Source organism: Vidua macroura, chromosome 18 (genome assembly GCF_024509145.1).
Source record: "Vidua macroura isolate BioBank_ID:100142 chromosome 18, ASM2450914v1, whole genome shotgun sequence".
Lineage (NCBI taxonomy): Eukaryota > Metazoa > Chordata > Aves > Passeriformes > Viduidae > Vidua > Vidua macroura.
Window position 1 is genome coordinate 3,086,222 of NC_071588.1, and position 27,308 is coordinate 3,113,529.

Genomic DNA, 27,308 nt, shown 5'->3' on the forward strand with positions numbered 1-27,308 from the left:
TTTCACAATCCGAGCAGCAATTTGGCAGCTCCCGTATTTTACAGGCAGAGCAGACAGATGTTATGGGACCTGATCCAGGTCTCACAGCAAGCCCACAACAGAACCAAGAACAGCCCTTTTCCTGACTGGCAGTCCATTATCCAGGGCCCTGCTCCCAACCTGAGCACTGCAAAAAGCTCTGCTCACTTAGAAAGAGGATTCTCTCCTGCAAGTGTCACAAGTGAGATCACACAGATTTTCTTCTTCCATTGAGGCAGAAAGGGAACTGCAGCATCTCACATACCTGTCACCCATGTCAAAGCACTGAATGCCACTCTAATTAAAAAGCCACCTTTTTGCTAATGATTAACAAAATTCTGGTCTGCAGCAATAAGGTATAAACCTCATTACAAAAAAAGAAAAGGAAGAACCTAAGCTGCCCACGAAGGGAAGTGCAATCGATTAGGCTGCCAGACCTTAACTATTACACAGCCAGAAGCAGAGATGGGGCTTTTCCCAGCAAGGATCTCTTGTGGATGGAGTGAATAAATCCCTAAGAGAATTCCTGCACACCAACCCAAATTTCAGCATCAACAGTGCATCCTTTAGCACGTTTCAGGCAGGGGGAAGCCCAGCTGTAGGGAGCCATTAGAGCACAGAGCATTTTGCAAACAGCAGTACAATTTTTCTTGCTGGGAGCAAGGATGTCCAGGCAATCTCCTCTGTGCCACCACTGCCTCTGTCCCACTGATGGGCTGGAACAGCAGCTGTGCTGTCACCTTGTCCTCCCAGCCCCACTCCATGCAGCAGTGTCCCAGGCACTCCTGCTTCCCTTCCTGATGGAGCTGGTGATGCAGAGGAGGTTCCTGCTCTCTGAACAGCAGTGCCACAGGCTCTCTGAAGGCTTCTGAGCTTAATGAAAGTCTGTCTAGTTAATATTGTCAGTGTTATTAACCAAGGCAAGCACAGTCCCAGAACTGTAGGGATCATTGCTTCCATACAGCTTCAGCATCTTGCAGGGTCTTTTTGGCTGGAAGCTGCTGGATAGGTACCACAATATTATTACTGCAGAATTGTTAGAGCAAAGAGCAAAGCCAACAGGATTGCTTAGAGAAATGTAAAGCACCTTGAAAGGTACAACACTTCAATGCCTTAATTTTCTGGGCCTTTGCTGCTTTAAGAATTTGTAATAATCTCCCTGATATTTGCACCAACCTAGAAAGTGCAGAGAAGTCACTGTCAGTGCACGTGAGGGGGGGACAAGTAATCAGAGACCCCTGGCTACCTCTGTCCTAACTGAATTAAAACCCTAGGCACCAAGAAGAGAAATAAATCCTCATTGGAAGATAGAGGACGACTACACTCAGCTAGAAGAGAACCCAGATCATCTCCAAAAGGCTCAGCCTGTGTTACCCAGAGTGAAACAGCTTAGTATGAAAGTTTCCTTCATCAGTGAGGATGAGAAAGCACACTGCAGCCCTAATTTAATCCTTCCACTAAAAAGGCAGCATGATTTCACTATTTCTTGCCCCTGGAGAATAATAAATTCTTCATCCATGCTGTTCAATTCATGCTACACTCCAGGAAATCAAGTGCTCAAAGAAAAGACACTTGAGCTGCAAAAGCACTGTGCAGAAAGGTGGATATTCTGTGTACTTTACTGAAAGATCCAGCAGCGCTGAACCCAATCCTCTGTGTCAGGAACAGTGCAGAGCTTGGCACAGAACATGGAGTGAGCTACCAGGAGCAACTACTGCAAACCTTAAGTGCTTATCAGTTTTTTATCACTGTTAGGTGAAGTCATTTAATCCCTCCACTTTGGTCATCTCCTAAGAATTAAAAGAAAAAAACCCAAATACTAAGTGGAGGGAACTGTAATGAGAGAAATCAGTATAGATGTGGTGATATTTCAGTTATGAATAAACAACATTCCTTTCCTTAAAAAAAACAACAACAAAAGAAAACCAAACCCATAACAACAGCATAAACAAGACCTTCTAAAGAATTAAAGTAAAAACTAAAGCTGATTTTTAGCCTTGAACAGAGTCACAGCAGACATGAGACCTGAAAAGAAGCTCCACAAGTCAGCATGGCAGCTACAGATTCAAAAGCTGCTTGAACAACTTAATGGAAGATTAATCTGTCAATATTTGTTAAATAGAAAGCTATTGCTTGTGACTCAAGAAGCTCCTAAGTAATGTATCACAGGAGCCCAGGAAACTGACTGCCTGCTTGCCCTCTTCTGATGCTCTTTCCCTGACAGCCATTTCCAGTCCCTGAGGAAGACAAGACCCTGGACTGATGGCTCTCTGCCTCATCCAGATCAGACCCTCTGCTCTATGCCTAAGTTACAGCAAACAAACTGAAATTCAGATCTCTGGGAGCCTGGGGCTGGGGCCATCAACACCAACATCTTGAAGGCTGTCAGTCAAGGATTTCTCTCATCCTAATTTGTGTGGATAACATGGCAAAGATGACTGCAGGGCAGCTTTTCTCAGGAAATTCCAACATCCAAACCAAACACACCTCTTCATCCTTTGAATCAGAACTTCCTACTCTTCCCCTTTTCCCTCACATCCCAGAGTTTGAGGGTCATTTGAGCGCTGATTTTTGATGTAATGATAATCTCCACTTCTATACCGCTAAAAGGAAAGCTGTCCTGTTAAGTTTTAGTAGCATTCTGGTTTAGGATTCGGGGAGGATGAGAAACACTGGGAAAAAAAGAGATCTGATCTGGGAGGGCAGAGATCACACACTTTTGTCCAATGCACTTTAGAGACTACTCAGAACAGAGCTCCCAGCCCCACACCTGGTCACCCAGGAGACACGGCGGGAGGGAAGGACTCTGCAGACGAGCTGCAGGCCCAGGCACACTTACAGCTATGCACTGCCTCATGATGCAGGACTGCTTCATCCTGCCGGGCCCCCCGAACTTCTTCATGTCCTTGCAGAAGTGGCACTCGCCGCACTCCGTCCGCAGACACGCCTCGCACTTGCGGCATCGCGTCCTCCGCCGCCGCGCGCCCGCCGTGCTCCGGTTGGCCGCGAGCTTCACCGCAGAGGCAGCGCCCAGCTTCCCCTTGGGCCGCCCGACTGCCCTGTTCTGGAAGAGACACACACACACACACAGGGTGAGCTGCACATCCCACCTCCCCGTGAGCTCTGTGCAGCACTGACCGCTCTTGGCGGAACCACGCGCGCACAGGGAGCGCTCAGCGGGTACGTACGATCGCTCTTGGGCATAAAGGAGTCCCATCGCTTTTCCAAGAAAGGGTGGGCTGTAAAATGACACAGAAGCCGAGACACAGATATCCCAAAGCCAGAGCAAACCCATTTCAACAGGAGGGCAGGGAAAAGACATTTAGGCACAGCTCAACACAAGATGAAGTCCCAAGTGAGGTGCTTGGCTTAGGTCAATAGATGATCTGTGCCAGTGATGAGCTTTGGGCTAGAGATACCTTAGATTTGTGCTCAGGTTAAGCCAGAAGGACTTCTTCTGCTGAATCCAATGAGCAGCAGAAGTGGTTTGGTGGTTAGGTACAGCAGAGAAACACTCAGCCAATGGCTCAAGCCCCCAGTCATATCCCTAAAAAATCAGGAGAGTATGAACTGCTGCCAAGCAATAAAGTAGGGAATAAAACAAATGCTACAAAACCCTTCCAAGGTAGCTCCCCTCCTATCCAACACCAGCAAGTGCTCAAAAATAGAACACCAACTGATGATGTGCAAAGACTAAAAAGGGCATCCGAGGTCTAGATTTCAATGACCTTTAAGACAGAAACTAAAGGAGCATGAAAAGATTTGAAATTATTAGGTTAACTGCAACATATTCACTCTGGACATCCAAATTTCATGTTCTCATCAGAAACTCCCTGTTGTACACAAGAACTTACAGCTCAAACCAGACATCACTAAATACCATGTAATTGTATGGAGCTAATTATGCAAGAACTGGCTTGGCTCATACTGACCCCTGACAGCTTTCTCCATAAAGATGATAATAACAGCACTGCAAAGTTCATTTGCTTTAGCATTTATACAACTCTTCCATTTTCTGCACATCTCAGCATATGACCAACAGACCACCCAGTTTCACTTTCTGTTCCCGTTGAATTCTGGGCAATCACCAAGGTAGGGGCAGTTTGGCCATAGGGAGCCATGCAGAAATTCCACCAGTTTTTAAAAGAAGAGATGTGCAAACATTGCACTTGGTTGTTCAAAAGCTTCCCCAAGTGTCCTGCTGTACAACCCTGAAGAGAAGCCACACTGCAGTGTATTTGATCATCCTCCCAGCTGACTTAGCAAAGCTCCAGTGACTTTCTCTAAGCTGCAGAGAAGTGCTGATATTTTAACAGTCTCCATCCCAGGAATCTCAGTGCTGGGAGAGCGAGGAAGTCAGGAGCCAGACCCCATAAGTTTTCTCTCCTACAGACTGACTATCATTATGAGGTGGGGGAAAACACTCCTTAGTCCATGAGGTTGCAGAGATTTCTGCAAAGTTTTTAATTCCACTCCTCCAGAACAGATTTTGCTCCGTGTGCAGGCTGAACCTCACCGTGCTGTGTGAACACGGACGAGCACAGCTTCCTTCCCATCGGCAACCGCAGCAGCCGCCTGGATTTCAGATCAATGTCAGACACTCTAAAGAATAAATATTTACCTTCTAGACCAACTTTCCAGCCTCTCAAGGATAAAGTCGGCTCTGGCAGGACTGGCTTAGAGGCAACCTAGATAAGAGATAATTTTCTTCCTCAGCATGAATCACTCCTCCATTCTATTAGTCTCCTTCAGCTAGGAAGGGAGGCGAGACACGAACCAAAGGCTGGATAGCAGCAGGAACAAGTTAAACCAAAACATGCACAACAACCTTGGCAGCTCCCCTTGGACAACAGCACATGGAAGATTCTGTGTGAGCACCTGACTCCTTCCTACTGGGAAGCAACATGATTAAGTTTGAGGCAAACAACAGCTATGACACCGTGAGAATGCTGTTTTTAAATGCTTTCAAGGAAAAATCAAACTCTGTACTTTTCCAGCTGAAAGACAACTCCTGCTTCTGCCACAGTGATACAAGCCAAGTCCTAATTCTGAGGACAACAGTTTAAGTGCCAGGATACTGCAAAGATGCAAGTGACAAAAGGCATCGCTTGAACACAGAATCTGAGAATCCTAAAAAACTCACAAAAGCAGGAAGGTGAAAGTACAAGAACAAGCCTGAAGTCAGACCACACCACACAACTCAGATTTTCTTCCAGACACCACCAGAACACAGCAGAGGTGCAGACCTCCATCTCACTGTATGGAACGTTTCTTGCCTACCCAAACCTCTTCACTGCTCATTAGCAAATTGTACTAGCTGGGTTTGTACTAATTTACCAACCAACCAATCCTCAATCCAAGCCATGTTTTCACTCCAGGATGTCGCAGCCAGCAAGGCTGGAGAGGCCTTGCAGGAATTCCCATTCGTATCTAGTTTCAAGGGGCTCCAAAAGTGGTCGCTTAAAAACCTCCACAGAAGAAAATCTGGCCTGGGATTCAAGGGGGTAGAAGGAGCCTCCATCATGGCTTGGGGTTTATTTAGCACATGGCAGACAGCCAGATAAATTCCAGGTCGATGTTAGTGAGGAGATGCTGCAGGATTTCCAGCTCAGACTGCAGTTTTACAGCATACCAGGCCTAATAATGAGACTGGGTAAAATCTCCTTCACAGCTCCTGTCCCCATCTCTGTACTGCCACTTGCCACCCTCCCAGCACAACTCCATGGACTTGTCTTGCAAATAACGAGCACATGGTAGGGGATGGCAGCACTCCTTATACTGGGTGGCCAGCAAACAGCAGCTCCACAGCTTGAGGCTCAGGACTGGGTGGTGTGACACAATCTCACTCCTGTGGAGGGGACTCCACCATCTCCTTTCCCAAGGAGATGCAACCCTCAAGCACAGTCTGGACCTGATGACTCTGTAGCTCCCCACAGTTCTGTCTCTCAAGAACTGTCAAGGAAACAAAGATTGTACCAAACTTGAAGATTTTTTCCCCTCTTAAACCTTACAACAGAAGCCAGGAAGCTGAGACAGAGCCTGCCTGGAATACCAATACCAGCCACCGTGTTCTCCAACATCTCCACAAAAACTGTGCTCATAACTTCTATGGTCACACAAGTCTTCAAGACAGGCAGAGGGGATGCTGAAGTGGTGACAGCCACTCTGCCAAGCTCTCAACAAAGGCAGAGCAAGCAGCTGCTGAAATGTATTCATACCTTAAATCCATATCTCTATTACACTGAAACCTAGGAAGCTGGTGGACTTGCAGAAGACACCATGCTCAGTAGTTTGTTTTGTTTGGGTAGTTTTTTTTGTTTCTTTTGTGGGATTTTTTTGGTGCTCTCCATATTACTGCTATGACACACAAAGGTAACTTTCTCCTGTTCCCAAAGCAGACGCAGCACCGGGGCACTGGGGTGAACGTGGGTCATCACATCCTGTACTATCCTATGCACTACAAAACCATTTACAAGTCATGAAGTTGGGCTCACCCTCCCACACCACACTGCTTAAACATGCCCACCCCTCCAAGAGGAAATGGATTGCAGCAATTTTCTGAAGTGCTGGCCTCCTACAAAGCCCACCAAATTCAACACACTCCTGTTGGACAGCAATTAGGGGACTAGGTGGGGTGGTCACCAGAAATTAAAGAGTCTCTCAACAGGGCTGTGCAGATCTGGGAATAAACTCAGGTACAACACTCATAATTCTAAACCAACCCTAGGAAATTAGCTACCTGGAAGCCTGTGCTTGGAACATGAGTTAATCCTGGTTATGGACAAACATTTGGCTGCTGGGCAGTTTCCACTGCCTACTTACAGGTACCTCAGGACACTTCCATGTATCCCAGCCCTGCCCAGCTATCACTAAAAAACACCAACCAGGGTCAGAAGGACCAGAGGCACTAAGGAATGGCCTCTGCCCTGAGCACAACCCTTACTGCAACAGAAACATAACCCTGATGTTTATGTTATGATACAGAAATTTCTCACCTTCACAATTACAAAGAACAACTCAAAAGACTTCGGGCAAACAAAAAGTACCATGAACACCAAAGTTTGGAGAAAACACTGCAAGAACTATCGGCCATTAAATGCATCATTAAATAGGTGCTGATGTTCCCCAGCTGCTGTCCCAACACCAACTGGGATCTGCCAGAGATGTCACCAGGCAACTTCACATACAAACTCCTCCACCCTAGAGAGGAAGATCAGCTGACCCTGTGACCAAGTCCAGAAGGAGGGAGGTCCTGGTTCTCAAAGCAAGGCTGACTAAGCCTGCAGCCTAGAAACAAGCTCTTCTGCAAGTAGCCTTTACCTGGGCACAGCTCCTATTCCACCATTCAGCTTCAGTGAGCTGCTTTAAACTGCTGCCAGCAGCACCAAACCATTATTTCAGACTCAACACCTCCACAAAAAGCCCAGAGACGTGTGGGGCTGTTCTGAAGGGCTTCTCAGGGGAGCAGGTCAGTGAGACCCTGAAGCACTTCACTTCAACCAAGTACAGTCTGAACAGCTCGTGTAGTATCCACTGCGTGCATCTCCCCTAGACAAGATCTTGTATGTGTGCAGTGTTCACTGCTTCAAGGTGCTGTGCCACACAAATATATCCCTTGCATTTGCAAGGCAGTGGTGACTTCCTTCTGTAACACATGGACAAATTCTGATTATTCTCATTTACTGTAGTTTGACCACATCCACACAAACACAACAGCACCCAAAGATGAGAATCCAGAACTTGCCAGGTGCCAGTCCTGAGCTTAGAGCTTTATGTGGCACTGCATCCTAATGCAATTGTATTAACAGAATTAGGATAGCCAAATCTAACTACACTTGTTTCTTTAGAAGGTCTGATAAATAAACATTAGGGGAAAAACATTTTTAACAGAAGCTACATGCATTAACCCACAATTCGTAACTGCTGTCACCTAGAACACCACCCTAAAGGGGCTGGGTCATGGGCAACACTGGGCACTGGAGACACCCACAGGGTGGCACAGCAAAGGCTTCTGGTCAGTCAGGTCTCTGTCCTTTCCCATTGCACCAGAGGTGCATTTTTCCATCCAAACAGGGTGCAAGTTCTGGAGGACACGACTACTGCGTGCTGCCCAGGGCAGTGAGCAGCACTGTCCCCTCCTGCTCCAGTGCCACATCCCTCTCCCAGCCTCCTTATGCAGGGAGCCCAAACTGACAATTCCCAGCAGTGGTGCAGACCAGGTAACCCTACTTACCCCAAAATGTGGGTACTGGCCTTGGCTGCCTGGCAGCGTTGGCCTGTTACACTCACACTGCCAGGCACTGCACAATCACAGAACTGTTAAGGCTGGAAAGACCTCAAAGATCTTTGAGTCCAACCATTAACACAGCACTGCCATGTTCACCACGAAACCACGGCCCCAAGTGCCACATCCACACGTGTTTTTAACTCTTCCATAGACCATGATTCTACTACCACTTCCCTGAGGACCCTGGCAATAATCACAACCAAGTCAACAGTTCTGTATTAAACCCTTATGTCTGTTTAGCAATTAACAGAAGCCCTTCTCAAAGGAAGAACTCAGAGGAAGAAGGAAGGACAGGATGATGTAACTGCAGGAATGCAGTGGGGCCAAGGAAAAAGCTAGAGTAAGAGAGCAAAAAATCCCACTGATGCCAATAACATCCTTAAAAGTTGTATTAACTGAAGAGCACATGCCAACACCATGGACCATGCCTGGCTAAAGCCTATCTACCAAAACTCTGCACATGCAAACCCCAGGAGAGCTCTTTTCCTCTCACAGTGAGTGCTTACAGTTAGATCACCCTCCTTCAGAATACACTCCTGCTGGGGTGGAGGTGTCCTTCAGAAAGTCCAAGGTCCCTCATTAAACAGCAGCATCGAAGGCAAAGGGAAAGCACCGGAACTTTTTCAATCCCAGCTATCCCAAATCAGCATTAATCCTCTCCAGATGTTTACTGCCACCATCTCCTCCACTTCAAAACCCTCCACATCTACAAAATCCTCTTCTACCACAACCAAAGCAGCTCCTAGTGACCCTTCCAGGTGACCACACAGAGCTCCACTACTGAATCAGACTCATTTCCCACAAGAAAATAGAAAGAAAATAGAAGTTTATATTTTGCAGGTTCATCTGAGTGTTAATGACACTCCAGCAGCTTTTCTGCCAATATAGCAATGTTGTTTAGGGTGTGATAAACTGGCACATCATTGCCAGTATCAGTGCCCCTGTTTATTTTCCTCTGGTGGTGAGGAGGCAGAAGTTAGGCCTGGAGGGTGGAATAAGATATATTGGCAAAAATATGCTTTGGGAGATAAGCTTCATCAAAAGTAGGAGCTCTTAAAACAAAGACCCCAGTAAGTTCCACAGACTCGGGGCACAACGCAGCTCTTTTTACTGCTGCTTTGGGCCAAATCTCCCTGCCCCAACCAGGTGCAGTTTTCTCTGTTTACACACAGTCAGAAATCGAATTTCTTCACACCAGGAGTAACACAGCAACCTGGTGGGCTTGGGCAGGTGCTGCCCATGACACAGGACACAGCCCCAGCACCCACACACTTGCAAGCCCCCAGCACTGCTGGCAGCTACCACAAGTGCAGTAAATCCTGTGTGCCCAAAACCTCGCAGTCTTTTTGCCTTCTTAGTTTAGACACAGACCAGGGAAAGAGGAATGAAAGTCAGCATAAAACGTGATAAAACCTGTGGCTTCTACCTGAGCATTGAAAATGTGCTGTTCAACTGCACCCTTAGAGGTGAAGCACCTGTTACATACAAGGGCTGTCAGAGTAAAAAAAGCAACATAATATTGATTTGACATGTCCTGTGTAGAAAAATAGGGTAAGCAGACATTAAAGCAGGCCTGTATGAAAATACAGCTGGAGCTACATGAGGTGTTTTACCACTGGAACAGTTCTGAACAGAAAGGAAAACATTCCACAGGTCTTTGGTACATAGGTCACTGCGTTACAGTTTAGGATCAGACCAAGTTTCTTAAGAAACTCCAAAAGAATGATTTCCCCTGTCTTGCAATAATTTTTGTTTTAAACTTCTAAGATACAAAAATGCTATGAAAGCCTCAGGTTTTAGAAGAGTTGAAGAATCCCAGAACACAACCAACTTTCCAGATTCATCCAGCAAGAACCAGCACCTCCAAGCAACAATTTCACAGCTGGCACAATACAGCTGAGACCAATCTGCTCTCCCAACCATTAGCTCTTTTTAAAAAGTGTGCAGTGATTGCACCAAGACACAGACACAAATGGAAAAGGCCTGGCATGAGAAAAATTTTAAGAAAAGAGGACGGGGACATTTTAACTACTATGTTTGGGAGCACAGCAGTGAACTCAGAAGCAGCACAGGCCTGCACATTCACACGATCCTCAGAATTAGGTAAAGGCTTAATAAAGTTACTCATCCAAACCTCAGGTTCTTGGACTGACGCTGCACCAGGCCAGCGCAGCACATTGTGCCCCCCAAGGTTTCTGCATCAGATCTGCCATCCCTGGGGAGCACCCAAGGCACACCACCACCTCAAACTCTTTTTCGATCCTGTCTTCTATGCGCGTTTCTGAACCAAAACAAGGTAAAGTTGTTCAAAACAAGATGCGTTTTGAAAGATAGTCTCAACACCTGGACTATGTACAAACTTGTCTCTAAAAACAAAATATCAGGCTATTTTAAATATCAAAACACCTCGAGTTAAGAACAAAACTATCAAGTTTATGTTTAAATCACATACACATGTTTAATACTATTCCTGGTGCATTTTTAATTGCTTAGGCAGTTCTTAGAGAGTAAAATACGCAATCTAGAACATATGTTCTGGATTATTTTTCACAGATTACTTCATAAAGTCAAGAAGTTTATTCTCCTTCCCCCACAGAAAAAAAAAAAAAAAAAGAAAAAGAAAAAAAAAAGAAAAAAAAAAAGCCTTCAGAGAATAAACCCTGCAAGTATTAATAAAAGTTCTCCTTTCATTCCGGCACACATCCTTCTCTTTCTTCTACATCCCTCGTCCCTGGGAATGGAAAGGAGGCATTGGCTATAAATCAAACGAAGACAAGGTAGCCAGGCTCAGCATCAGACTCTCCCCCAAGTCCCGCAGCCCTCTCAGCTATTTGAGGAATCTTAATAGGAAAAAAAATAACAATTCTGCCGCGGACAGGGCAGCCCCCGAGAGGCAACAGCCACCCGCTCGCGGCGCGTTCGGGGCCCTGGGAGGTGCCGAACTCGCGGTGCCCGGGGCGCCCGCGGCGGGCGAGGCCGAGCGCCCCGGGCCGGCCCCGCGGAGGCTCCGCGGCCCCGCCCGGCGCGGTCCCTCGGCGGGCGGCGCTGCCCCGGGGCCGCTCCCGACCCCACATTGTTCCCGTCCCCGCGGCCGGCGCGGCGCTGCCCGGCCCGGCCTCCTCCCCTCCCTTCCCGCTGCAAACTTCGCCGCCCGCCCCGGACCTGCTCCGGCCCCAGCTCGGGCCCCGGCCCCGGCTCGGGCTCCGGCTCCGAGTCGTAGTCCTCCTCGTCGGCGCTCGCAGACATGGCCATGGCTCATGGTGGGCCCAGGCGGAGCCGAGCTGACATGGCTGGAGCGGCGCTGCTGGCGGAGCCCCGCTCCCCGCACACACACACACACATGCAGGAGGAGGAGGAGGAAGGGGGGCCGTGCATATTCATGCCAGGCAGCCAGGAAGGGGCTGGCCCTGCCGGCACGGCCAATCGCGGGCCGCTTCCACACCGCCGGCCTGCGGGGACAGCGGGCACCGCGCGGCCGGGGCACCGCGGCCGCCCCCCGCACACGGCGCGGCCGGGGACGGGGGGCTCGGCCGCCCGGCCGGCAATTAGTCCCCCGCCGGTAATGAGCCCCGCGATGTGCCGAGGGCCGGCGGGGGCGGGCCGAGGCTCGGGTGTGCCGAGCGGCGCTGGGCGGGGAGGATGCGCGGCCGCCCGCGGGGCGCTCGGCGCTGCTCGGGCTGCTCAGACAAAGGAGACGCGCACAGACACACACACACACACACACCCTGCACCGCGCTACCTGCCCGCTCCCCTCCCGCGGCGCGGGGCGGGCCGGCAGCGGGGAACCTCCATCCCTCGGCAGGAGGAAGGCACCGAGCAAACTTCGAGATTGCAAGCGGCAGAACCAGCGCTGGGATAAGACGAAGCGACCCGGCTGGTGGAGCTGCTCGCATCTGGCCTCACGCTGTTCCTTGTGCAGGCACCCCCTCTTTGACTTGCTCCCAAGGAACCATTTCTAGCCGTGCTCCGATCATCCTGCCCCGCTGCTGGGGTTTCACAATGAAATACCCTCCCCGCAGTGTGACATGTTACACATCGGTCAGCTGGGGATCTGTTCTGGATCCAAAGGTCCCAGGGCCAGCACCTCCACATGGACACTGCCTTTGCCCTCCAGAACTTGAGGGTCACAGGCCTGTATTTGAGTGCCGGAGATTTAAATTTCCCATTGGATTTATGGGCCTGCTTTCAGGGGAAATCCCGATTCCACTCAAGTTGTTAGGATTTTGCCTCCGGCTCCTACGCCCACAACACAGAATTAAACATGAGATTAAATATTTGCATGTGCTGAGCAACCAAGAAACCATAAAGAAGCACATCTAATGGTCCTTGCATCAGGATTTTTGCCAAACTAGTTTCAGCTCGGTTCCCTGGTCTGAATTACCACATGGCACAACCACTTTGGGTAGTTCAGAAGAGGCAGCAACAGGCAAGAGCTGGCACAGGATCAAACAGCAACACAACCCTTGTGACACCAGGATCCACACCGAGCCTGGCCCCTCAAGTTTAAGTAACAAAACACAGCCAAACTTTAAACACATATTTACAGGCAACTGCTGATGAAGCCACGTGAATCGTGTAATTATGCCCCTTCCTCATTTTCAGTACATTAAATATCCATTGAGTGCTGTACTCCTGTCCTCTTGCCAACTCAAACTCAAATGATGGGTAGGTGATGGTGTTCTCCCCATCCTGCTCATCCACCATGCTGGGAGCGAAGCATTTACTCACAACACACGACGGGGCTCCCAGAAGGCGATGGGATGTGCTCAGCCTGTCTCCTCAGGTTTCTCTCTTCCCCCATTGTGTTCCTACACAACCGGGAGCGGGAGCAGATGAAAGCTGAGGCACGAAAGGCATGTGCCTAAGGCCTTGGCTTTCAGAATCACAAGGTAATATCAGAATCCAATGTTTTCTGGAGGAGAGAGGAAGGGGGAATGCATCTCATGACAGGCCTACAATGTTTTAAAGCACGAGCAAGGCCGTGGCTACAGCCGTGTTGGTGGTGCTGTAATACACCTGGCCTGCAGCAGCAGCAGCAGGAGGACGGATGACATCCGGAAGGAAAATGCCTGGTCCCACACCTGCCTGTGGGCAGACCAAGTCTCCACTAGCCCAGTTCCGTGTAACCTGGCTCACGTTTGTCTGTCCCTCCGGCCTTTTGGCTCTGTAATCCAGACAGGAGGAAAAAATAACTTGTGACATCCCCCAAGGACAATCCACCAGTCACACCACGGCAAAATGTCATTCACAGCAAATTAAATCATGACAGAGATCATCCTACTCCTCTCAATCTGCAATGCATTCCAGCACTCCCAATGCTGGCATTGGCCTCTCCTGGCTGCAGCAGGTTCCTCCCCAGTGTAACCCACGGCACCCTGACCCCACAGCCAGCCCTGCCACCCGAGAGCATCACCACACTGCCCTTGCAACAGCACCACAAGTGACAAGTGAGCTCTAATTACAGAGCCCGAGTTAGGACAGAAGGCTCACACATGCCAAGATCTTGGAATGATTTCCAAACGCTATGTAAACTTTGCTGAGATGGTGTTTTAAAAAAAGGGATAGGGTATGATACAAAATAGCAAATTGGGAATCAGCAAGAGGGAAACAACACAATAAAATAATTGTTTCTGATTATAATTGTTCTCAAAAAAACTTATCCTGTACAAGAGCAGCTAACCATTCAAAGGAATATTTAATACACAGAAGGAACTATTAAGAGAGCATTTTCCAGCTCAATTCTTTCAGCTTGTCTGCACTAGAGAACACTAAATTACAACAAATAGTGAGCAATCCTTGTGTGAACAGCATCTAGTTGCCCAGCCTGGTGGAGTTTACAACAGTTTAGAACACAAAATAAGCAGCAGTGACCCCAGTCCTGCCTGCAGCGGCAGAACTGTGTCCATACTTCAGCTTAGTGTGATACAGTTCAGTAATAAATAACATCCTTAATTACGCTGCTGAATGAGCCATAGTGAAAACTGCATGAAAACAGACAGCACCTTCTATTTTGAACTGTTGCTTTGATTGCACCTCACCTGAAGTCATATATAAGTCTCATCAATATCATAATCTTCTCCACAGAAACCAATTATGTTGTCACAAACTGAGACAATAACCTCAAGCGAAGAATAAACAGCAGGAGCAGATGAGTGCCAAAGAACCAGATTTTATTCTCATGCAAATATCCTTAAGTAGTAAAACCAAGCTGGGGGAGGACGACTACAACCCCTGTGCTGTACTCACTCACTCCTGAGCATCTCCTGCACCAACAGATTGCTGCTGCTGCCAGTGCTGAACAGGATCTGTGTTTTCCTATTACACACTAGAGTTTATGATGCTCAATAATGAAGTAAAATAAAGTTTTTTATGTAGCACAAACACACTTTTGATTTAACCTTCCCTTGAAACTTTTTATGCACCTTTAGTATTATATTTAGCTGGTATTAGAAAAAAAAATATTTACAGAGAAACTATTAGATCTCAAGTTGGTTGATATGCAAGTCCTTGGAAAAAGATGTGATTTGAGCTGCTGCTGCTTTCTGTAGGCCAGCACATATGTTTTTGAAAAGGAAATCCACTGAGATGTTTATGAATCACAATGATTGACCTGTATCAGAATAAGAGAGTTACCTAGTAGCTTTCTAAGGTTCATTGTTTTGGTGTAAGTGTCCATTCACATGAAATACGATCTTAACTGTTGGGCCTGGGCAAATTTCATGACACTTTTCTCAAGAGTTTTAACCAATATTTCATTTGTATTCTCAACACTAGCAGTGACAGTCTGACAGCCTAAATATCCACAATCTTACTACTTCCCATCAACTTCATCTGAACTATGACATAAGAGTTGTCATCGGATGCACTGAGTATCTGTCACAATCGTTTCAATAGAGTCTGATTGATCAACTTTAGATCAAATAAAGTAAAGCAAGATGAAATAATATTGATTGCTCCCTCCATGCAATGCTACTGCTCATACTTCCCTAACCACTGTCCAGCACTGTTCCAGGAGAACCAAAGGCAGCAAGGGCTGTACAAACACCTCCTGGACGACACAGCCTGGGCTATTGCAGCAGAGGAGCACCCAAATAAGAGCCCAGACAAACCCTCCTGACAGGAATTCCTCACTCATAAGCCTTAAAACCCAAACAATCCTCCCCAAATCCCAGCACCCTGTCATCTTAAAAAAGTAGTAAGTAAGACTGCAGAATGGTGAAACATGGACTTCATCTACCACACAAAACAGACTCTTCTTTGCAGGAAGAGCCATGACATGACTGGGACTATCTACTAGGAAATGAGGGAAATCCTGCCATGCTTCCTTCTTCCACAGAGCCTTATGGCACAAAGCATTTCCACAGCACAGTTTGTGTCTCCAAGAGCCATGTTCTGTCAGTAAATGCAAGAACTAGTGAAGGAGGTTCCTAAGAAGATAAGCAGTGACTGCCATGCTGTGGAGGAACATGCAAATAGATGTGAAAGAGTGGATTAACCGGAATAGGAAACCTGCTTTCCTGCAAGAGGCTCAGTGTGCTCTGACACACAGCACAGAATGCTGGGAGACAGTCAGCTGTGTCCAACGTGTGGGCAGCAGCCTGAAAATCCACAGACCAAACTCAAACACATGGTAAGCAAAGGAAAATCTCAAGTGCAGTTTGCCTGTGAGGGCTCACTGCTCATTGTTCTCACCTACACACTTGACTTGGATTTGTGGGGTAACATCCAGGACTAACAACTAAACCACACCAGGCTAAGACTTGCAGCTGCTTTGCTTTTATTGGAATGTACCCATATATTTTGTTATATTTGTTATTTTCAAAAAGGAGAGCATTGCTGTCCCTCTTCTATCTGTCCCTCTCCACTGGTGCCTGCAGGAAAGTCCTGAAGTTGAAACAAGCCCTCATTTATATTCTCAGCAGACTTTAATTTCAATGTGCTGTGGAACTAAGAGGAAGCCATCTTCTTGGGGACAGAACATACAATTCAATTGTGTTCTGAAAAGTGCACACAGGATTAATGTCCATAATTGCACGGCCTGTACTGTGGAATGACAAACGCCTTTCCCACTGCTCTGCCAATGTGCTTCGATCCAGAACAAAACTATTAACTTTCACATACGTACTCAAAGCTTGGATTGTTTTGATGCTGAGATGGTGGAGAGCAAAAGGATGTTGGAAGTCTTAAACCAGGTTCAAACCTTAGCCTCTGTCGGCCAACTCAGCAATAAACATAGGCCAGGCTCCTGGTGAGAAAATCTGAGATCTGTCAACTCACTTCACATAGACTATCTAAGGAAAAGGCCTTAAGACTACAGTAGTTTCCATCAGCACTTATACTGTCATGAAATAAAGAGAAAGCTTCTGTCTTGAAAAATGGTAGTCAAGGCATAGTTGGGAAAAATTCATATTCCTGAATATTCGTGTCTATGGTAGAAGAATGACAATGGGGAGGAATACATAAATCATCTCGTATGATACCTGGAGCACAACAGTTGGAAAACAGAGATGTCTGTTCTTTTTTTTTTTCCCAATCCATTTAGATTTCTAGTCAGAGTCAAAATGGCTCTAATTTACCTGTTTGATGTATTAATCACATAAAGGCATTGGTCAGATTTCAAAGCAAGTGGCTGAGAGTTGATAAGAAGTGAAAATATTAAGTCAAAGATGGAAGATTAAGAAGGTGCTCATTCAAGTCCTTGCTATTTATAATTACTCCCTGAAGGGACACAATATTTCAAGTACAGCCTCTTGAGGTGAGAAATAATCTGTCAAGTCACCAGGCAAAGGTGTTAGAAAAATACTGAGGCAATAGGCAGTGAAGCTCTTTTGTAGAGTCACGGAGTGGAGTGGGTTGGAAGGGACCTTCAAGACCATCTTGTTCCAGCCCCCCTTGGCACGTTAGGTAGGGTCCACATCCACCAGACCCTGGAACTCCTCGGGTCTGCACCGAGTTACTGCACAAATGAATTTGTCGGGAGGACTAATGTCTGTAAAAGACTGAAACAGCGCTCAGAAAAATAAACAGGTCAGGCAAGGAGCTGCCTTCCTGGGCAGCACTGCCCTGGGAAAGCAGAGGCTTGACAGGAACTCCCAGAAGCTTCAACAGCTTTCACTCCTCTGCACTGTACCCCGAGAAACCTTTGGTTCTGGTGCATCAGGTTTTTTTCCTGCCTCCAAGTGTACTTAGCAGGGGAAGGCCTTAGTTTCGAATGTGTACAGCTACTGTGGGAAGTCCCCTAAAAAAATATCCCCCAAACCTCAGCTATGTGGTTTTGTGTGTTAATAGATTTGTCAGGAGCCAGAACTGGGGTATTTTTCTTGAATACATTTCAGCTCTCTCCTACCACATGGCATCTACTACCCTACAGTGTAAAAGAACACAAATTATTCAAAATTATTTAAATCACTGATTCCAATCACAATTTAAATCAGTAAAGAGAAAAACAAATTTAAATTGATTTAAATCCTCATTTTCTTTTGTACTTGTGTTATTTTCTGTGAGAAAAGTAATTATTAGCATCTGATAACTATGAAGAAATGCCTGATTTGCAGTAGATTATGAACTTTATAATCAGGACTTTTTATCAACAAAAAGGATTCACAATACACACATATTTGTATATGCAAATCTCCTTGCAGACTACTGGCATTTTAAATTGTTGTTGACACCAAACAGAGTTCAGGCTCTGCTGTGTGGGATCATTTCAAACACCTTTAAGCTGGTGCCTGGCAAGAATGAAATGTGACAGTTTAAATCTCCTTTTTGCTCCTGCACCACTTGGAATGACTGATGGAAAACTTATTTGAATCTCAACCAGAAAAATCCACCATACAACAACTTACTCAGAATCTCAACCAGAAAATACATCATACAACAATTTACACAGGATTGTTTTGCTGTCTTATCTATCTTTATCTTTTTTATCCAAGTTTTTTCTAACACCAGATAGACTCTATTTGTACTTTAATTCTGAAGTGCTTGTTTTTAATTGTCAGTATGTGCTTTCTAATACATTTGTATTCCCACAGGAAGTTTCCTGAGTAGATCTCCATGGAACTGGCCTGTCTTAGGGAATCTGGCAGAGTTTTCCCACTGCTGCTACATGGAATGCTGCTTTCCTGGTGGTAGCCCCGGGCAGGCTCCTGAAGCTGATGCTGGTTTGATGTTGTGCCATTTCTACGTGCTCAGATCTGTCTCAGACACCACTCTGGTTAAAACACTAATTGCTGTAACGAGTCCCTCACTGCTCCTGCTTCTCTGGGTGGAGCTAGCCAACGATAGCTATGGCAGGAATTCTTAGTAAGCAAGCAAGTAAAAACTGGAAGCACTTATTCAAAGGTTTTCAGGAATGTTCTTTGTCCACCTCACACCTCTCCCCCTGAACTGAAAGAAAACCTGATATAAAACAATGCTCAACTGAATGCTCTTCTGAAAAATCACATTGGTTTCAAGTTAATCGAAACCCTCCATTTTACGCTGTACCCTCTAATTTTTGCATATAATCAAATTCATTGTGTCCACTGATTCTTAGTCCATTTACTTATTATGCCTTAGCTTTGATCCAATGCATAATGTCACATAAAATTGAATCCATAAATAAAGGAGCTCTGTTAAAAACTGGTAGATTTTTTTTCTCTTCCCAGCACTTTTAAGGTGAAACACCAAAAAGAGGGGAAAAGTTTCCTTGCTGGAAATGGTGGCAGACATATGAAAGTACATAGGGACATCTATGGGGTCCAGATCTGGAGATGGTGGGTAATCCTGCCAAAATTTATTATTTAAAATACAGGTTCATTCTAAAAATCTACCATCCTTTTCACCACAGCTGTCCACTGTTCTTCTTGTCTGCTCTTTGGTTCTGTGAACAATGATCTGAAATCTTATTTCCAGCCTAAATCTATTTATAGTATGTTTATATTCACTTCTTCCCATGCCAACATTGTCCATTAGCTTAAATAACTCTTTTCCTGCCCCAATGATTATACTCCCTGAGGTCCTTACACAACAATCATCTCCCCCTTCAACTCTGCTGGGCCATGCTGAACCAGGCATGTCCTGCCAGTCTCTGCTCTCCAACATCACATCTTGAATGTATGTGGTTGTGGAGTCCCACATTCACCCTCACCTCAAAACTACCTATAATAGAACTAGTATACAGTAAAAAAAAAAAAAAAAAAAAGCTCAAATGTATGGGTTATGTACCAGAAAAGACTGATCTGACTTGTGATTTTCAGCTTGGGAATAGGGGAAAAAAATACTGAAACACAGTAATGGGGGCATAAAAAAATCCTTGACAGCACAGAGATGAACAGAGACCTCATTCAAATTTCTCAGAATGCATGATACCAAGGGCATGAAGTGTATTTATGATATTAAAGGACAGATCTGAAACAACATAAGGAAGTACTTATCTACACAGAGCTTTATTAAACCGCAGGGGGACACTGGCACAGGATGCTGAGCAGATCAAAAAGATCAACAGGTTCCACAAATTATTAGGTAAATTCACAGAGAGAAAAAAATTCTACCAGGGAAAACTAAGCAGAAAAGATGAAGATATAATCTTCCATCTTAACAGGGAAGATAAGCAAAGGGAATCTCTGTATTTCTGCTTTGTTCCTACAACTCCTTTAACAGCAGTGACGGCACCACTGGGAACAGGACAGTGCTACAAGGACTGTGGGCTGGTGGAACATGACTTTCCTCAGCCTCAGGAATCAGCCTTTTGCTCTGCCTCTCACAGATTAGTTCATATGAGTTAATCCTCCTTTTTCAGATCCATGGATGTGTCTGTAGAATTCTGCAAAAAGACTTCTAGTAAAAATAATGGGGTACAAACTGAATTGCTGTAGGACAGAACTCACTAATGACAGAAATCAGATGCTGCCATCCCAGAAGGCCCCTTTCAATTGATGCCCACCCGTGACCACCCCAACCCAAAAAAAAAAACAGCCTGAGAGATGCCTTTCTTTTTTTTTTTTTCAATTATCACTTTTTCTTCCTTGTTCTCATGCCCTGATACAGAGCTATGAACATTATTTGCACTGCCAATTGCAGGGAAACTGGTGCTTAAAAAAACCAATAATCCAATCAAAGTTTCAGTTTGTGGCCTTTACTAATTAACAGTATTCCATTAAATAGGAATATTACCATTTCCTTATTAGACTTCTCAGCTATCTTCTTTTAAAATCAGCAGGTAAAAATTACATGGAGAAAGAGTATGAACAGGCATCAGAGAAACAGCCACATATTGCAGCACTGTTAACCAGCTCCTGAAAATTACAGCTCCATCTCCTGCTCACAGCCAGACCTAAATATATTTGGACACTCGCTCTCATTGCAAATGCAGTGGCTTTAGTTTTGTGCCAGGTAAGAGAGATGAGAATCCAGCTTCCAGTCTGCATTTCTAACTCTTCACAGAACAGGAGAGTCCAAACATATTTTAGTTCTTTATAGCTGCTCTTCATAGACAACTAAAGATCTTTATCACGATAAAAACAGAAGGCACTGCCACAGAGTGTAATTACATGCTGCTGGAGTTGACTATTTTCTTCCAGAAATAGGAAATGGTTTGAAAAATGTGGTTTCTGCTTAAGCCATATTCTGAGTTCCTTAAATAAAATACTATCTCTAATTCCTGTGCAGATAAATGGGAACTCTGGTACTGCAGGGCTGAGTAACTCATGGGAATGGGTTTTGAGACTGGGCTTGGCAGGCACCAGCTTCCTGCACCAGTGACCAGCTGTGAGTTGCCACAGTGGAAAATCAGGTTTAGGCTCTGTGTCATGTCCCAGGGATGGGGTAGAAGTTAGTTGGGATGATTCCTTGCTCCTCTTTAGCTGCTGAAGAACCCAGCACTTGAAGGCAGCGTGCCCTATGGAGCTCTTCCCTTCGGACAGCATGGCACAGCAGGATTTGGACAAAGGGTGGACTTGATGATCCTGGAGGTTTTTGCAACCTTAATGATCCATGACTGCAACCCCCCCAGATAACACTGAGCCCTGCACCAAGTGAGGACAAGCCAGAGCTGCACAGCCCCCGGCACAGGAACAGGATGGGGGCTGCACATCCACAGCTGCATCCGTGCTGGCAGCCAGTGGGAAATGTCCTGCCTGAAGGTACACGAACTGTCAGTCAGCCAGCAGAACAAGCAGGTTTCAAATATCCACTCAGTCCCACATTCCTGATTCCTCCAATAGGCCAAATTAGGATTGTTGTACATATCCTAAAACCACTGGCACTGGACTGTTGTCTCTTACTGTACAGCTAAAAGAAAAAGATTCTTGCTTCTTCTGAAATAGATTTTCCAAAGGGGGAAAAAAAAAAGGTGCCTAAAGGAGAGTAATTATTGTGCTAAATAATTATCAATAAATTATAAGAAGTACAAGCAACTCAAAATAGCTCCATAAAGATGAGTAAATATGATCTGAAGAGGTGTCTATGAATCACACTCCATCTCTCTTATTACCACAAAACAGTAATGGTTCCTACATTTTACTACAGAACTTTTCACTGAAGATGCAAGAGGTCTTTATAACCATTAATTTCACCTCCCAGGCTCCCAGCTGGGAAGCCCCATCTCTACCTGGAAAAGCTCAGGGAGCAAGAATGTGCCCTTCACCTCACACGACACAGGGTGCTGCAGCAGAGCTGGGAACAGGCGCAGACCCCGGCCTCCCATTTTGTGCATTAACCACAAGATCATCAAATGTCACCCAGTTATTCCATCTACTCACTAAACCATCGCTGCTCATGACTTCTGTTTCTTTTCCCAGAGAACCATTCTGTTTGTCAGGGAGCTGCAGTGTGACTGGCAGCCCCAAATGTTTTGGAAAAGGTGGACAGAGCGGGGCACCACTGCGGGGCCACGACACACGGACAGCTCTTCCCTGTACTTGCTTAAATGTCCTGCCCATTACACCTCAAGCTCTCTGAAGTGGGATCTGAGGTGAATGAACATGTTTCTTCCTTAAACCCCAGCATGTCACAGGCTTCAAGAGCTGTTCTGCAGCTCTGTGCATGCTGCTCACGTCACACTCACAACACGTGAAAGAAACTGACTCCGTTCTAAAGGGAATTATTATTTGTTGCTCCGAAAATCATTCAGGTTACCAAAGGCACATTCTTTCAAAACAAGTCAGCGTAAGCAAGCTCGACCTTCCCCAACTTGGGTTACTTACACAGACACTCCCTGTCCCTATTCCAGGGACCTGACTTTAGTCAGGGTTCTCTCCCTCTGCTCTTTGCCTTTCCCACTCCATCCCTTTTCAGTACTTGCTTCTCTCCCAATCCTGCTCTCTTGCCATTTCTAGTCTCTTCCCCTCCTTTCTTTACAGTAATTTCCATTTTCTTTGAAATGTTTTGGCATTTAATGCTGGCTTTATTCTTCCTTCTCCATCTGCTGCTCTTGTCTTTCTAAATCTTTTCTGGAGCCTTCTCTTGGGAGAAAGCAAGAGAGATGTACTTTTTTTCATGTACTGCTTCATCTTTCTGGATTTCAGTTCCCTTCTTTTCCTTCATGGCTTGGAATCAGACAATCCTCCTGTCCCTGGAAGCTGATACCAACTAAAATGTCTCCTTGCAGCCCCACATTAGCAGGTACTGTGCTGTACTGGATCTCCTGCTCCCTCTGAACACAAGGATCTCAGGAAAGCACTGGGAAATATCTGCCATTTCTCCTATAAATACTACAAGACTGCAGAAAGCAAAATTACTGGTAGCTTTTACTCCCCTGCCTTGTGATCAACATTTGTGGGATCTTCTGGCCATAGAGACTTGCTCCACCAGCTACAATCCATTTTCCAAGGGAGTTTCCCCCTCCCTAAGGGTTTTTCTTCTCTGTAAAATCTTCTATTTCATTATCAGGGCTTATAGGGAACAAAGGAGGAATAACCAAGCTTAACTACTAAAACTGCTTTTAGACAAATCTCCCCTATATTGTCTTTCCCACAGATTTTAATTTGGAACTCAAAGGCTCAGCTCTAAGATGTCTCTTCCCAGCGTGTTCACTTGGCCTCTGTTCCCAGGAAGGGAAATAGCTGGAACATGGAAGATGACAAGGACATTTGCCAATTAGAAGCACCAAAACAAATTTCTCTTGGGAAATGTGCAGCCCTATCTGCAAGTGTACCTTTGAACTAAAACATAAGACATAACACAAGCTGATCACAGATTAAGAAAAGCAAATACAAAGAAAATGGTGAAATGATTTTTTCTGCTATCAATTTTTGTTTATTTCCAAACTTTAACCTCAAGTCTGACTTTCTGTGAAAGTTTTCCTTGTATTTGTTATTAACTGGTATGTTTGATATTGTCATACCAGTGGGAATGATGCCTCCTGAATGTTTTTGCTTTCAGAAAGGCAGAAGGAAAATAAATACCTGAGAAAAACCCCTTGCAGCCAGCAAGATGGATTTTGCAAAAACAGGTAAGTTTTAAGTCACAAAAATTATAAATCCTTTACAGGTGCAGTTACATTGCCAATACACAGAAATAAAAGAGAAGAAATGAAGCATTTATCAAGGTTCCAAAATAAAGTGAACAAGAACATAACAAATACCAAAGCTTATAAAAGCCTCAAAGCACTCAGATCCTCCCTTCTCTCAGAAGCTCAAAGGGGAGTCAGTTGTTCCTTAGTTTTATCTTACATGTTTCCCACACCACCTTCTCTCTGGTCAAGTGATTTTGCTTTATTCAATGCCTAAAATATACCTGACCATGGAATGAGCAGCAGCTATAAAACCAGAGGAGTGGAGAATCCCCCACCTATTTCTCAAGGTTTTCCACCATTGTTTCTAAACCAATGTTTTAAACACAGAGCATATTCTCATGGATTTATTACAAGCTAAAAGGGAAGTAAGTATTTAACAAGACACAATTCCTCTGAAATGTGAAAACCCAAAAAGAGACCAAGAAGGAACGTGGTGTGCTCATCCTGCCCCACTCTCCTCTGGCAGTTCCATGTTTATGGTCTCCTACTTCCCACCTGCAAACAGCAAATTCTCATGGCTACACATGCCATAACACGTTCACCAGCAGAAAAAGTGAGAACTGAGTGAATTGTCTTCCCTGATAATTATTTGAAAGGTATCTACAGGGATAACAACGACAGATTTTCAGATCGAAGCCTGATTTAAGCTGACCGACCCCTTCAGCATTTCTAAAGAAATAATGGATTATAACACTAATTCAGTGAAAAATGAAAGTAAAAATAGAAGCGATGAGACATCTTCTAAATAAGCAAAGCTGCTTTTACAGCGTGCTGAATAACTGCAGTGTGGTAAACATACCACTGTTATAAATAACAACCAGCCTTTTGACATTGTTCTTTCGTTAATTATTTCAAATTCTTTATCAGCCTTAACGAAGCAAACCTCATGGTTCTCCTGCAAAGTGAAAAGAATTACTCCCATGTATAGGAGGAAAAATTAGGATACAAGGACAGAAAACAATGCTTCAAAGTTAAAGTGGCACATGTACACAGCAGTCAGTGTAAGAGAAAAACCATCCGCTCGTTCAGACAAGAGTGTTCCCTAAGTGACTGATTTGTAGCATTTACACATCATTTAATTTTACACAAAATGCATCAAAATTTTTAGATTTAACCATAATTAGTAAACTATCAAGACATTTCAAAGTTTTATACTGGTAAGTAAGGCTCAAACAAATTCTTTTTAAATGGAAACTCTAATTTCTCCCTGCTAAGGCACTTTCTTGTTTTGCTTCAAGTCTTAATCATAAAACCATTACAAGTAACATTTTGTGTTAAAAATGCTAGCAGCTGCCAACAGATAATACACAGCACTTTGTCAGATTACAGATAAATAAACACCAGAGCAGGCACAACAATGGTTAGTAAGTAATTGTGTCTCATTACCTTTGTGGTCTTCTTGGGCCAGCTGACCACAGGGACACCCGAAATGGCAAGATTTTGGTCATCATCAGCATGTTCCTTTAGTATGTTCTGTTGCAAATGAAAAGGCCTTTATTAACCAGAGAAACATTTCTCCAACTCAAGAGTGCAGAGATCTCTGCTCTCACAACAAGATCTCTGCAAGTTACTTTTGCTTCCAAACTTCCAATTCCCACTGAAACTCTACCATCTATCATTAACATCCAAGATGTCAAACTTCTTGCAAAACAGGCAGCAAAATCAACCATCAATCACCTCAAATGTTACAGAATTCTTTAATATTGGTGTGTCCAAGACCAGTGTCTTACCACTATCATCCCTCTCCCTCAAAGTCCAGGTTGTTAAATCCCAACTGACTCCACCTCTAACCCCTTCTCTCCTAATCAAGGCTACAGAAGGCCTGAGAAGCAGTGAGGCTCTGCCCCTGTTATTTCAGCCATCAGGTGTGTGGTCTGGAGCAATCCTCAGATGCCTGATCATTCAGGTAAGCCAAGAATAAAAATGTACTCTGGAACCTTTCATCTTTTTGCACATGGCAATCCAAGAGCACCAGCATTCCCACTGCCCTTCCTTCCCCCACAATGGGCAGGACAGAGCTGCTGGAATCCAGTTCCCTTTATGTGACCAGCTGAGGCATTCAGGTTCCTGAGTGTTCACTAGGAAAGGATCTGACTATGGACAGCATTAAGGGAAAAAGATCAGTCTCCCCTCCCTTCCACCCCCACCAAACCCTTTTCTTTGATGCACTGTTCTAGAAATTTCGTGAGTGGGTTGCAGAGGCTGACACAGCTTCCACCACTGTGAATCACTCCCATGACCAGTAACTCAACACAGAGGTGGTAAAACACTCCGTGGTGCAGCTGGGAATAGTCCACGCTCGCCTCCCGTGACTCCCTACACGCTCACTAATTTAGCTACAAAGCTCTTCATTTTGGAGTTCAGGTGGCTGAAAAGGAAGAAATGAAAACAAATAAAAAGGAATCAGAAGGAGGATTCTGCTGTGCTGCTGAAAACTGAAGGCCGAAACAGCACCAACAGGTTAAAGACCAAAAAATAAAAAGCTCCAATAAAACAAATGAGAACTGCAGGCTGGAAATTACTGCAACAGAATATTTAGGAGATGACCCCAGACAATGAAGTTCAGCGGTGCTGTTCCCAAGTATATGAAAAAAGCTTAATTAGCCAACAACAGGCAGCAAGCTCTGTCAGTCCCCAGTGCAGCACTCTAGTAATTAGTAATTTCACACACTATACAAAAAGAGCTTAAAATACAGTAATTGTTTTAATAGGGAGTGCACTTGGAATTCATCTGTAATCATCCAACTAAAGCCCAGAGTGTGATGGCATGTTCCAGTCCCCAGGAGCCTGAGTTTGGATGAGCGTCCCTGGGGCTGACTTTCTCCCTGGAGCTCAGACAACCTGTCACACTCAGCCCAATTCCCCAGCCTGTGCTTAAATGAGAGCTCTGTTACCACCAGACAGCACAGCCCCAGCACAGAGCTGCTCCTGCAGACAGCAGCACCCCAGCAAGGCTGTTGGTGATACTGGTTAGGCTGAAAGCAGCACCAATGACCAAAATAAGGGATAGTACAAGCCCAGTTTCATCAGCCTGATGCTGTGGCTGCACTCAGGGGTTTGCCAAGGTGAGGAGTAAAACCCAGCTTGCCCCAGCCTGGCTGTGATGCAGAATCTGTATTGTACCTGCTCTTCCAGTGCAACACCCAACAACTTTTACACAGGGACTGATCATTGGCAAATTAAGTCTTGGCCAAGCTGAGGTGAAGTGAGCACCTCTTTTCTCATGTTCTTTTTATTTGGAGAGAGATCACTGCATTAACTGAGCTGTGAGCACATTCTGAAAGTTCAATCCTAAAAACTGAGAGCTCTTTTGTATTCTCATTGCAAAGCCAAAATTCTCCAGAACAAGGAGGCAGCTTGAGAGCCATAAACAAAGGACAAATTAATCCCTTTTTACTTTGCTACCTTTAGGTTTGAAAGCCTGTATGACAGAAAACCTTAACATTTCCACTAACGACTGTCAGAGACTCGGAGTTCAATGGAAAGCACAGTATATTCCAAGAACTTGGC

At 45.2% G+C, this 27,308-nt stretch overlaps 1 protein-coding gene across 3 annotated transcripts in view; it reads right to left on the reverse strand.

The window, feature by feature from the left end:
- The window catches only part of KDM2B (lysine demethylase 2B), a 113,690-nt gene that overhangs the window by 13,631 nt on the left and 72,751 nt on the right, over positions 1-27,308 (reverse strand). For all 3 annotated transcript variants that reach the window (XM_053993620.1, XM_053993618.1, XM_053993619.1), the window contains 2 exons: positions 25,185-25,271; positions 2,858-3,082 (listed from right to left, as the gene is read on the reverse strand). In XM_053993620.1, coding sequence (XP_053849595.1) covers positions 2,858-3,082; positions 25,185-25,271 — 312 coding nt within the window. The remainder of the gene's footprint in view (positions 1-2,857; positions 3,083-25,184; positions 25,272-27,308) is intronic.